This window comes from Gouania willdenowi, chromosome 9 (genome assembly GCF_900634775.1).
Source record: "Gouania willdenowi chromosome 9, fGouWil2.1, whole genome shotgun sequence".
Lineage (NCBI taxonomy): Eukaryota > Metazoa > Chordata > Actinopteri > Blenniiformes > Gobiesocidae > Gouania > Gouania willdenowi.
Window position 1 is genome coordinate 7773990 of NC_041052.1, and position 14241 is coordinate 7788230.

The 14241-nt window shown below is 36.7% G+C and overlaps 1 protein-coding gene across 27 annotated transcripts in view; it reads left to right on the forward strand.

Annotated features, from left to right (window-relative positions):
• camk2b1 (calcium/calmodulin-dependent protein kinase (CaM kinase) II beta 1) overlaps positions 1-14241 on the forward strand; it is a 91464-nt gene that overhangs the window by 39418 nt on the left and 37805 nt on the right. For 14 of the 27 annotated variants that reach the window (XM_028457690.1, XM_028457706.1, XM_028457708.1 and 11 more), the window contains exons 6-9: positions 6099-6171; positions 12043-12145; positions 13880-13963; positions 14147-14241. In XM_028457690.1, coding sequence (XP_028313491.1) covers positions 6099-6171; positions 12043-12145; positions 13880-13963; positions 14147-14241 — 355 coding nt within the window. Of the gene's footprint in view, positions 1-2207; positions 2281-6098; positions 6172-12042; positions 12146-13879; positions 13964-14146 lie in introns of those variants that run through there. The other 13 variants (XM_028457689.1, XM_028457691.1, XM_028457693.1 and 10 more) reach the window with 2 other exon arrangements.

Consider the following 14241-nt stretch of genomic DNA (forward strand, 5'->3'; position numbering starts at 1 on the left):
TTTTTTTTTTCACGATCACAAAAAATCGGACCACTTCATGTTGTTTTCCAGTTTTTTTTAAAAAGAGAAAACTTCTATAGAGACAGTATCAATGCACATACATGTGCAGAATGTAACAGAATGTTTAATCAGTGCGTGGAAACCACATTTTGTAAATTTTAGGTAACCACGCTAACACGCTAACCTTTTAAGTTAAAGGGGACATATTATGAAAAATCCACTTTTGCAGTTTTTTTTGATCACATACGAGGTAACTTGAGTGTCTGCCGGCACACAAAATGTGAAATAAATCCATCCAGTCATTTTTTTTGTGGTCTTAAGTCTTACAATACAGAGAAAATTGCTCCGTTTCAAATTTTCCACATTTGTGATGTCACAGGTCAAATTGGGAAAGAAAATACCCTCCCCTCCACTGGTAACTCCACCCATGGACTCCACCCCCAATCTGATAAAAACTTTTGTGAAAGTTCGCCATTGTTGTTCTCGCTAGCGAAGGAGTGATGGCTACCGGTAAAACTAAATACAGAACTTTCCTGCTGCCGGTGCTGTGCCTCCACATACACTGTAGTGTAAGCACTATTTGTTCATGCGGATGTGTACTCCGCTCTTGTGGTTCGGCACATTGGCGAACCTGTTGTTTTGTGTCGTATTGCTGATCTGACGTGTTTGACACAATGCGATGCAGCGGTTGGAAAAAACAAATGATTATCACCTTAAATGCACTATTCCTGTATGAGCAGAGGATGTTTCAGAGGGCTAAAACTCTGGAAAACAGGCGAGTTTGGGAAAATAAGCTTCAAATACTATGTTTTTGGGGTTCTTAAAACAAATGGAGTTGGTTTTAAAAATTGCATAATATGTACCCTTTAATACTTAATTATTTCTGTAGATTTTGATTTTGCATATTCTCACTTTATGACATTTTTATGACGTCTTTATCTGAAAATTATCAACACCATCACAGAAGCTATTATTGACAACTATTGTAGCTGATGGAATGGCCCCTTTATTTATTTTTCTTCAGTGATGTATTGGTATATGTAACAGTTGTGTTTCCCAACCTGTTTTTCTATGAGTGTGTGCGTGCTTGTGCACAGCACTGGAGATCTCCGCTTCCCTCTCCATCCTCCCACTAACTAGACTCTGTGTGGGAGTGCATCCTGCAGGCTGCCTGTCTTTTCATGCCTGCTGTTGTTAGCTCACGTATTCTTCACTTAAATTTTCGGATTGCACAAAATCATCCCCCCAGCGGACATTGTGAAACTACAAAAAAAGAAATGACCAGACAACAATCAAATGAGTCACATCATAGCCGACCAGATTAAATGTAATGCACCACACCAAAACACCTGGTTATTTCAGCCTGGGAATTTAAAAATTTTTTTTATTTTGAATTGAATTCATTGGTGTTATTTTATTTAAAAAATAATTGTGCATTTTGACAAACCTTTTATTTTACACAGAAAAAAAAAAGTTTATACATGGGGGTTGAAAGTAGCACTTTCTAATTGAGTTACTTGTCACTTGTACTTTAATATTTTATGTATAATACACTTGTACTTCAGTAGTAGCATTACTTCTACTTAAATAGGATAGATTAGTACTCTTTACACCTGTGCTGATATGTGTATTTCCTCTAAGGGTGAAAAACGGCTTAAAACCTACCCACACGATTTCAGTAATTTAAAAAAAAAGTTTTCCTTTGTTTTTTTTTTCAATTGTTCTTCCTTATTTTGAATTATAATTTTTTAATTTGCAATCTGCTCTATTTTCCCTCTCCTCCGCTCCTCTCCTTATACCGTCAGTGTTGTATTTTATTTGTCTGGCAGGATGTTCTGCTGTGGCTGCTCTTGTCTCTCATCCTGTTTGGGAAAAAACAAGCAAATGTTTTTGTCTCCTCCACCCACTCCCTCCTTCCCTCCCTCCACCTTTCTTGTCTGTGTTTCTCCTTCCTCTCCACCGGTTGTCTGCCTCCTCTTCCCACATCACGATCACTATACTTTCCATTATCTAACTCACACTTCACTTATACGTTGCCTTTTCTAATCTTTAATTTTGTCCTTTTTTTGTTTTTTAAACTTTTGCACGTCTCACGTTGATCTTTTTCTCTGTTTTCTGTCGCACCCTCTTGCTTTCCATCCATCCATTCCTTTCACACACCCCTCCCTCCCTTCCTCCCTCCCTCCCCCTCTGTTTTGTCTTCACAGTCACTGTATCCATCAGATTCTAGAAAGTGTCCATCACATTCACCAACATGACATAGTTCACAGGGACCTGAAGGTTAGTATGTGTAGAGGAGCAAAGTGCATCCCCACGTCCTTCCTGAACTCCTCCTTCTCCCTCCACCCTCGGCATGCAGCTTCCTCTCCTCCTGCGTCTGTTTGTGTCCCTCCTGTTTGTCGCAGGTCTGACGTCTGCTCGTCTGATGTTGTGTCTTTTCTTTATTATATCTTTACTCTCTTATTGTATGGTGTCGTATTGTTATTTTCCATTAATGGAGGACCCTGGCCTGCCTCCCTCGACCTTCCCTGCCTCCTCCTCCTCCTCTTCATTCTTTCATCCCACCCTATCATTTGCTCTCTCTACTTCTTCCAAGTTACTGAATAGCAAAAACGCTCCTGCTGCACTGACTGAGTGTTGTAAGAGTAAACTTAACTATAACACACTCAAACACTTTCAGTTCACACAAGCAATCACATAGTAGAGGTACCAGAGAGTTTTTGAGGTGTGATAAATATCATGCGTTTGTAGAATACGTCAAACCGTCAGTTCTTCACGCCACACTCGTTAAAATGTGCCATAAAATACTCAAAACTTCATTATGTTTTTATTCTGGAAGTTAATTTTCATTTAGTCAACTGAAACCAATACAATGTAATATGTCACTATAGTATTCCCTGAAATACTGCATCACTATAGGTATTGGGCTGTTTTCTATAAAATGGAGTGAAGAGTTTTTTAAACATTAAAAAAAGAAAAAAAAGGGAACAATGACATAAATAAAATGAGTGTAGTCCGACTCTTATCACATCCTAAACTCATTTGGGATACAAATTAAAGTTACAGATTTAGTTTGTAACAGGCTGTTTGCTAATTAAAGAATCCCTGCTATGCTCTTATGAACTAATAGCTGTGTCGAGCCGAGCAATAATATATTAAATATAGATTTATAGGATTCGGTTAAGACTGTTCCCAATTCTAGAATGAAATTACACAAATCAATATGTAAAAGTGAAGGAAAAATAATGAATTTATCTTTTTCTTTATTTTTTGTTTTGAAGTTCATAAGTTATATTTTAAAAGATTAAATTTGAATTGTGAATATCTAAACTCAATGAAACAAAGAAGGTGTACTGTATTGAAGTAGTGGACTTCAATGGCTGGTAAAAATAAAAGGAAAAATACAGGAACTGTCATAATTTATTGATAAGGATTAGAAAATCTTCTTAACTCTGTATTTCGTTCTTTTTTAAAAAAATGCAAAATGTAATCATCTTTTTCTTGCATATTGAATTTGAATAAAAATAGTTAATTTCAAGCCAAGGAAGAATTATGGCACATCTAAAACCTAAAGAGAGGCAGCATGCAGCCTTGATGATTTCTTGATGAAGTATTTTCTTTTGACTAAAAGTGTCACAAATAGTAGATACCAAGATATATAAACATACGTACATTTAAAACACTTTGGAGGACAGCTGTTGACCACTGTTATGTGCTTCAAAAATATGCATATACATTTCACAGTAGTCAAAGTAGTATATGTCCTTCCATCCTCCCTCCCAATAGAAACACTGGCAGACTTTCTAAATCTTAGTGTTTGTGGAAGGACCAAGTCAGTGCACAGGCAGCTTTCACGCTCCAGCTTTTCCTCCCCATAATGACTCATTGCCAGCAGCACTTGCGCGCGCGTGTGTATGTGTGTGTGTGTGTGTTGATGCAACCCTGCATTAGCTCACACCCCCACAGCTGGATGCTGACAACACACATGACCTGACACACACACGCACACACACATGTACTTGCGCTCTACAGAAATCTGCAATGAGGAAAAAAGTATTTTTAGACCCACACTCACCTCCACATATACATTGATGTTTCTTTAACCTCCCCCCCCCCCAGTTATATCACAACATCAGCAGAGGCTAACAAGACAAGGAACTTTTTTTATGACATTACTGCACAAAGACCATCACCTCTTACCTCCCCCAGATATGCTTTGTGTGCCTATGTCCATGATCCCCCACCCCCCCACACACTCCTCTGTCAACATTCAAAATTTATATTTGTACCTGGAATACAAATGTATTTCCTACTGTGTGGATACTCATTGATATGGTCATTAGGAAAGAGCAGTTGAATTCAGATAAAAACTGGAAGAATGTAATTCTTTTCATGGGTAGATGCAGATTGATGCAAAGGAGTTTTCTGTTGCAGAGCACCCACAGCTATGGAAACTAGGGCTGTCCCGATCCAATATTTATGAGATATCGGTCCGATATCAGCAAAAAAAAAAACCCTACAATTTCTGATACATTTAGTTTATTGGAGGTTATTTTTCAGGGTACTCTATTTTATTTTTAATTAATTTCATTCAAATGTAGAGTATTCTTCTGTTTAAGGTTTAAATGTATGTAACCCATTGGTTAATAATAAATGGGTCAGTTTTTCCCAAACCTTGTTATTGTTGACTATCTCTGTGTAAGTAATATCACTTGATCAAGTCTTTTCAAACATTCCAAACTGCAAGATAATTAACAAAACAATGTAGGATTTGTGCTCGTATGATCGGATCAATATCGGTATCTACCAATTCTCAAGGCTGAAATATCGATCCCGTATCCAAAGTGAAAAAGTTGTATCAGGACACCTCTAATGGGAACATTACTGTTGAACTCTAACATAAAAGCGGCTCAACGAGAGTCAATGGCTGTGTTCGAAATGGCACATTCCGTACTATACACTAAAAACTAAATGAGTATATACTGTCTACTATATACTATGTATGATTAGGATGATGACAATTCCTAATGATGTATACTTCCAAGTTTCCCAAGATGCATTTGGAACCTATGACAAAAACCTGAAGCACACTGAGGCTAAATATCTTCATTGATTCTCCACCTTTGAAAGTTCTGAAAACATTTTAAGCGAGAAAGTGACCAAGCAGAATATCAACATGTGCTCATTTGATCCATAAAACTCACAGAAACACATTTTATTTGTTATTCGTTTTAAACAACATTTTGGAGATTTTCAGAGACCCTCCGTTGTGCTACTGACTAAACTTCCAGTTAACTTCAAAACAAGAGCCCTGTTTACAAAAACTAATGGAAGTCAAGAAGAGATGCTTTTATTTTGAAAAGGGAATGTTTGATTTTCAGCTTGAAGCCGGTCCCAGGATGTTTTTATATTCTGCTCACAATGCATCATGGTGTGGTTGAGTATGACTAGTGTGCCCACCGTGCATACTTAAAAAATGTCCCGTAATCACTCTTTCCATACTATCTAATGTGAATGCACTACATACTAATTTTGAAGTCAGTTAGTATGACATTTCAAACACAGCCACTGATTGACTACAAATAAAGTCTGTCACTTATCTTGTGACCTTTGACCTGTGTAACATATGTTGAAGTTTTGCTAATTCAAACAAGGTTTTTCCGGAAATTATACTGCCTGTCTTCCTCAGAGGTGATAGTCGAAACATGTCAGGAGATATAATTCCCTGAAAAACAAAACTTCAACATATTTTGAAAAAAAGAAGACAAAATGAACTTACTGGGACCTGTGTAACAGTTTATAAACAAAGGTTGGGTTACAATCGACACAGGTGTCTTATCTGCCACAAACTATTAGAATATTTTAGTTCAGTTGACTGGAAGTCTTTATTCTTATATAACTGTGGGCCAACCAAAGTCAGTGAAGGTGTTAAAAGGGAAACGGCCGGCAACAGAAAAGCCCTTTCAACACTTTTCCTTTCCTCCCCTCTCATACCTTCCATCACCTCTCTCTCCCCTCGTCCCCCGCTCCCCTGGCCAATGCACGGGATTGTAGCGCTGCTAAGACTAACATACGCCCCCCTTGGTGTTTGCATGCAGTCATTGCATCCAGCAGATTCTGGAGGCAGTGCTTCACTGCCATCAAATGGGCGTGGTGCACCGGGACCTGAAGGTGAGTGATGAGGCCTTTAGCTTGCTGTCCCGATCTCTGTGAATATGTGGGTGTGTTTTATGTGTCTGTTTAAGTTGATTAGTCACTGCTGAGATGGTGCAATTTAGTGTTGTGTTAAAAGACTTCAACCTTGGAGTCGGGACCCCATGTGGGGTCGCCTGAAATGTCTAGTAATTGATGATAAAAAAAAGTAACTGATTAGAAATACATTTTTGAATTTTCAAATTAGTCCAACACACAATCTTAAGTAACTGTATTCTATACTTTCAGTTTGTCAAATATAAATCTAGTTAGTAACAATAATAATAATAATAATAATAAAATCGGAAAATTGGCATCATCGGGCAAGCTTTGCATGAATATTATGATGGAAATAAAAATAGAAATACTTGAAATCTTACACATGAATATAATATAATTAAAATAGGGCAGGAAATACATTTAAATAGATTTAATAATTTTAAAGGCATGGCCAGACAGTCACACCATAGGATATTTTGACTAACAGAATAAATTACAGAAGTAATTAAGTAACTTTAAGAAAATTAATTTTAAAAAAAAAATAAATAAAATAAAACCAAAGTGAGCAGATACTGTTTATACTAAGTAACTAAATATTTGGTTTCTTTTTATGCTTTTAAACCTTTTCTAACTAAAAGAAATGCAATTGGACAGAATATTTTGGTGTCACCTCATCACCATAAATTCTTAATATCAAAATGTTGTCAAGATCCAAAAAAAGGTTGGGAACCACTGATTTAGAGCTTTACTTTTCTGTGAGTTAAATACCTTTAGGTGTAATCAATAACCATCTGATATTTTTATGTCCGTCTAAAAAGTCACCACAGCTTTGTGGCATCCAGCAGGTGTAACATGCAGAAGTCATGCTTCCTTCACTTTATCTGCAATCGTTTAGAGACAATGGATGCATCTAATATCACCCTAGAGACTACTTAATCTGATCTGTGGCTCATTTAGTTCACCTAGAGAGGAGAAAGCTATTGATTACCCACCACCGTGTGTGACTTAGATTACTTTTATAGATCAATCCGACTGCTCATGTTCTTCAATGGGCTGCCATTTCTTGTTGTGAGACTGTCTTATGTTGGCTGAGACAAACCCTATACAGGGTTGCCCATGGATCCTTAAAAAGTCTTAAAAGGCATTAAATTCCTTAATCTAAAAATAAGGCCTTAATTTTATTAAAATGTCTGAAATCAATGTTTCAAAAGTCTTAAATTTTAACACAGTGTGATTTTATGATTGTATTTTTTTTTTTTTTTTTTTTTAAACTTATGAAACAACATGTAATGTAGCGAAAATTGCCTTTCCAACAAAGATTTTTCTTGATGGCTTTTCTTAATGTTTTTTTTTTTTTTGTATTTTTGTTGTTTTATAGATTTCTGGTTATTTTTGCAGTCATCTTGTGTTTTTGGAGTGATTTGATTATTTTAGTCTTTTTCTGTGTGTATCCTTCAGTCATTTTGTGTATATTTGTGTGTTTACTTTGGGGGCTGCCAGTTGCACGTTTGCACTATGTAATTGATGTGGTGTTCCCCCCCCAATTATGTTTACTGTGTTTAATTTCAAATAGCAATAAAAAGTCTTAAAAAGTCATCACTGTGGCTGTGGGCACCAGGTAGCCCACATAGACTATTTAAGGGGCCCTCAGGAGCTCCATTTAAAATCGGATTTACTTTCCAGGATTCAAACTCGCAAAGATAAATAAATGTCAAATGTAGATAGTTCTTAGAGTTAAATACTGGTGTGCGTGATAAAGTTTTAATATTAAATTTAATTACCATCTTTAAATGTTTGTTTTTTATTAAAAAATTGTCACCACTGTTTTAAAGTGCTGCAGATTTGATGTATGGGTTGTGGTATGTTAAATATAATATGATATATACAAAACATATTTTTAAAAAAGCAAGGTGGATTTTTGGAAAGTATGACATATTTGTAACTTTTTACAAATGTTACATTTTATACAATCAGTTGAAAGCTAGTAAAATAAGATTATAATTTTCTATGAAATGTAATGAAATTAACCAATTGCATAAATTAGGAGAAATAAAGTGTTGCATGTTAAAACTTAAACATTTCCTACATTCTTAAGTTACTGCAAGCCTTCCTTATTATTTTACCGTCTAAGTGGAACGAGTTGTTGCTCATTTTCAAAACGTCTTCTAATGTCCACCAATCTGGAAGTGCTTTTGACGTCTCCTGCTGACTGTTTAATTTATTTTAATTTTCTTTTATTATCCACTGTGTTGAGCGTCCGTCCGTGTAAATTAAATTAAATCGGGCTTTCGCCTTTAATTGGCCATGTAATGTTAGTACATTATTGGAATTTGTCTTCTGCACTTAACCCATCCCTGAGGAGCAGTCGGCAGCCATTTTGCGGCGCCTGGGGAGCAGTTCGGGGTTAAGGGACTTGCTCAACATCCCACAGTGACGGCCCCGGTGAGGCTTGAACCGGCAACCCTCCGATTACAAGCCCAGCGTCCTTAACCACTAGGCCACCACTCCCCAATGTCAGTCGCAGCATTCTTGCCATTGCACGTTGTGTTTATCCAAACTGTTGTGGCTATTTCTTTATTTAGCCGACACGTTGATCTGGTTTCACACCCAAGCAACGGAGAGTGTTTCAAGCAATAGGTCATAGTGTGATGTCTGAGGACAGCATGGGTGACCAGATCCCTTAAATTAGGAACCAGGAAGAGATGACGACATAGGGAAGAGTTTAGAACAGGTTTAAACAACCTTAATTCTCAGACAATTGACAATATTGTTGAGTCTATCAATCCATTAAACTTTATTTATATAGCAGCTTTTTTACATATTAAATTGTAGATCAAAGTGCTTCACAGACATTTGTTAAAAATTATAAAAAAATAAATAAATTTAGAGACTAATGCAAACAGAAGTAATCCAATAAAATAATGAAAGATGATAAAAGAAGGAAATAAAAACATAGCAGAGAAGGGAACAATTTTTAAAATATAAATGATTAAAATTAGCATAAAAACATAGAAAATTAAAAACCCTAAAAATTATAAGAAATGATAAAAGCCAGACTGAATAAATAGGTTTTATTCAGCATTTCAAAATGTCATCTTAGAAATAACAATTGTTGTTTTTGCTGTTATTTTTAGTTAAATAGTTAGAAAAAATGTTTTAAAAAGGTTAAGTAAAGTAATTCATGTGCTGTTAAGTGGTCTTTGGTAGAACAAATGTTGAGATTCAGGTCATTCTGTACTGGACCTTAAAAAAGGAGAAACAATACAGACATAACAGACCAATAAGGCCAAGAAGTGAAATCACCAGTAAATGTTCATGAGTGACACAGACAGAAATGAATCCAGGTCAGTTGAGCTTAAATTGGACCAAGCTTTGGATAGAGGTCTTGGTTTTTGTCACTCTCTGAAAAGATGGGAATTAAACAAAGCAGTGGCGATCCGTTCGGTCGCCATATCAATATACCAACATTCTATCTGTACGCAGCGCCAGTCATTGGCCAGTTTAGGTCATGTGACTAGGACTAAACTTCACCGTAAAAATTGTTGAGATATTGGGTTAACCTAACCCTAACCCTAAGACACTACGTACGTGTACTTCGGTAAACGTGCAATTAGCACAGGGGGTTGTTTCGTACGGCAATCGTACGAATAGACACTTTCATCATCTCTGGTTCCTAGAAATGAAAAGAATGTAACAGAAAGAAGAGTTTGAAGTGCACCACTTATGGCTACTAAACACTGTTTTTCTCCTTGTCTGTGTTGTTTTGTTTCCTTCTGCCAATTGCGTGTGTGTGTGTGCGTGCGTGTGTGTGTAACATTTCAATGTGTTGATGTCTTGTCAGGATTGGGAGAAAATAATCTGATTATGTCAAACACGATGGCGAGGATTTACGTTTTACCTTAGATGAGTCGACTGCTTAATTAGGTTTCTTATTAATGCAGCTGCAGGATGGGAGATGACACTAAATTTAAATTCCACCCACATCCATTTTTACAGATCATCTACTTGCTGCAGTATCGGCAGGTCTAATGAGTTGACGAAGGTGTAACGACTTTCCAAATGGCAGAATTGGAAAAACATTGAGAAGACGAAGCACATATGAGCTGTCAGACTGTTCGTTTCTTTGCTTGGTTTTTTTTTTTTTTTTTGTAACCCATCTCAAAGTCTAGAAAAGCTGTATTTTCACATTTCTCGGATTTTGAATAAACGTTTTGACAGAAGGAAACTGGAAAAGGAAGTTGAAAATGTGAGGATGCATTTCATAACAGTGCATGGATACCAATCAATGAAATGCAGCTCAAATAAGCAATTTGTTGAACAACTTTAGCAACACTGACTAAAAAAATAATAATGTGGTCTTGACATTTATGTCATTAGTCAGTTTAGACTTTAGAACAGTGGTTCCCAACCTTTTTTCAGTTCGTGACTTAATTTTTAAATCACTATTAGTAATTTCTGGTGACCCCAGAGACATTTTTTTCTCTTAAAAATGACTTTTTAATCATGTTGTTTTTTTGGTTTTTTACAAATACAGAATAGCCAGGATTAATGCACAAAGTGACAAGATTTTCTAGCTATATGTTTATACTTTGTTTTATTTGAACTAGATCTATATTTGAGAAAGAGAAAGTATGAAATACAATTGTTTGAGATTGTGTGTGGTTTTTTTAATTTGAAAAAGAATGAGATGATTTATTATTAAACGTGGGATCACATCCCCAAGGTTAAAAACCCCTGCTTTAGCGTAAAAACCAAAAGACAGTATTCCATTAGTTGACTTGATATGGATGCTGGCAAATTAATTCTCATTAGGATGGATTTTGTTGAAATTAATACTCTACATATGAATTTGAATTTTCAAAATGCTGAAGCTACATGTGTACAAAAAAATTAAGCTTTTCTTCACAATGTTTATTTTCTTAAATGTTGCCCTTGATTCCTAAAGTACTTTAATTATGCCACAATGAAGACAACACCCTGAGACATTAGCTGTTAGGTTCTAATCAAGTGTGTTTGTTAGTTGACTCTGTAATGACTTTTTTTAATTATAAAAACCTGAATTTATTCTACCAAGGACAAACAGGTCGTGGTGACATGGTTGGATGTTAGCATGAGTGACTGACATCTCCAGAAAGAAAACCATATATTTTTCTGTTGGCGATCTAGATTGCAGGAAATGCACCTTTATTTCTTTGTGTTGTTTGATGTTTATCAACTTAAATATTAAAGAAAAGCAGGTTCGCTTTTCACCAAGTTAGCATCCAAACCCTGAGTCGTCGTACTGTGTTACAGAACTTTAATGTTTGTAGATTAAGGTTAGGTCTTTAACTGTTTAACTGTTGATCCCCAACAGGGTGTTTTATTAGTTTTTTAACTTTGCCATCTGCCATCGCAGCTGCAATGATTAAGTAAGATAGTGTGACATGTAGAGAATAAAAGTGCAAATAAGCAGGGGCCAGTGGGGATAGTGAACCCATTATTAGAGCTCTCCTCTGACAGAGAATAATGAGGCTGGCTGCTTCATCTGGGCCACAGAAATGGAGCCTATAGACAGAGCATCATGGCGTCTGTCATAGATCTATGCAGTGATTTACAGAATGTGTATGTCTAAGATGAAATGTTGATGTGTGACTTTTTAACTTTATACCTTTCCGTGTTCTTCCTGCATGCTAGTAAAATATCGACCCATGTCTTTGTGTGTTTGACGTGTCTTTGTTGCGGTTTAAGGAATTCTAAACGTGTACATGCATTGCTTTCTTTCTCCAACTTTCCTCCCAAATAGGGCATGTTTTGCACCTCTCGTCCATCATTTCACAGTGTTTAGTAATCGTCTCCGCTCCCATCCCACAGCCAGAAAACCTGCTGCTGGCAAGCAAGTGTAAGAATGCTGCTGTGAAGCTGGCTGACTTTGGCCTTGCCATCGAGGTGCAAGGGGATCAGCAGGCCTGGTTTGGTAGGTACAACAAATACAATCCACTGCCTCCACTTGTAGTATATATGCTAGTATGTATCTTTCATAGATTATCTTATGGTTGGTTTGGTCCATAGATAGACAGAGTATAGGCCTTTTAGATCAAGAAATGTAAGACATTTCTTCCGGAAAATGGAAGGATTTACTCATAAAGGTTGAAAGTGCCACTTAAACGTTTATTGATTCCAACAATAACATTGGGTGAAAAAATGGTCATGTGACTTGGACTTCGTAAAAGTTTTGTGCAATGCATTGTGTAATTTAGAATCCCGTAGAAGAAAACAAAGACAACGCCAAAGTGGAAACGTTTCTTTAAGAAGGGTTTTTACTTGACTCTTACCGTGATTTCTTGTGTTTCTTCACCAGATAAGGAAGACATTGATTGGCCTGATGTCTTTTTTGTGCTTTGTTTATGCGATATTCTGTCACTTCAATTTCGAATATATTCGGGTGTTTCCATTGAAGTCACAATATCAACATCTGCCATTATTCTGTCAACAACTTTCAATTCAACCCAATTTCAATCCGTGAAAACATTACAAATTTAACTTAAAAAAAAGTTCGTTATCATACCTAACAGCTTTAAATAAAAAAAAAAACTCAAACATGTTTACCTTTATTGAGAAAATGTAATATTCCATATTTTCAAAGAAACATGACAGTGCAACAATGCTGTGTCACCCTATTGCATCTAAAGCTGTGGTTCCCAACCATTGGGCTGCGGACTGGTACTGGTCTGTGGACCATCTGGTTGATTCAACGCGTGTCTAACTTGCTTTGCTGCACGCACACAACTTGAGTGTGATCCGTGCAGCGCAATGCGAGCAAAGTTAGTAGCTGCGTTTTCATTACGCTTGGAAATGCATAAAAACTAAATGGAGCAATGAAAATTGGTAAAGGAAACACCTGAATTTCGAAAAAAAACTCATATCGCTAAAACCTTTTTGCGCTTTCGTGAGGAGGTTTTTCAGACGTTTCGATATTGAAATATATCACAAAAGCTCGATGGAAACACTTTTTTCACAGTTACACGTCACAGGACATGAAGTACCTGGTCACATGACCACTTCTGTCCGAGTAAACATGATGATGTGTGGATAGAAGATGAGACTGAGACATTTCTTAGCATTACACTTTACTTACTGCCACATTAGACAACAAACAAATGCAGAGCGTTATAAGGAGACTTTGAGCGTACAGATACCTACAGCAAAGTCTCGTGGGATGCTATTTCACGAGGCTCCTGCACAAAACAACCTTGTAAAATATGTTCAAAGCACAACTATATTTTATTGAAACTTTATTGCTTTTATTTAGTTTTTGGAAACACAGCTAGTGAGACACACGCATGACAGACACAAACGAACACATTAGAACAACCCCCAGCTCCGCAGATAATACGTTAATATCCTTGAAGTTACTGTATTTCATTGTATTGCAGTTTTTTAAGAGAAACATTGGAGGTTTTAATGATCAAACTTTCATCATTTTTTACCAACTAGTAGAATTTGAAATAGTTTTAATAGGACTCAAAAAGTACATTCCATTCAGTAAGGATACAGTCCTTAATGAATAGATGACTAGATAGATAGAAGAAGACCTAAACCGTTGAACATTTCCCAGCTTATCTTTCTCTCAATGCACGCTGATGCATGTGAATCAGTTAAAGGAGAGAAGGTGTGAGTTTGTTTGAACGTGTGTGTCATTTCATCACAGGATTTGCAGGAACACCAGGGTACCTGTCTCCTGAGGTGTTGAGGAAGGAGGCATATGGCAAACCGGTGGACATCTGGGCCTGCGGTGAGTTGTTCACAGAAACACACACACACACACACACTCTCTCTTCTTTTGCATTCCTAACAAACATACGGTACAATATATTCCTAGATGATCACACAAGACAATGCTCTGAAGCACATTTTCTAACAAATATCCTTTTCTCATTGTGTATGTACATGTTTTTGGGGTGTGCCTGTGTCTCAGGGGTGATCCTCTATATCCTGCTGGTGGGTTACCCTCCATTCTGGGACGAGGACCAGCACAAGCTGTACCAACAGATCAAGGCTGGAGCTTACGAT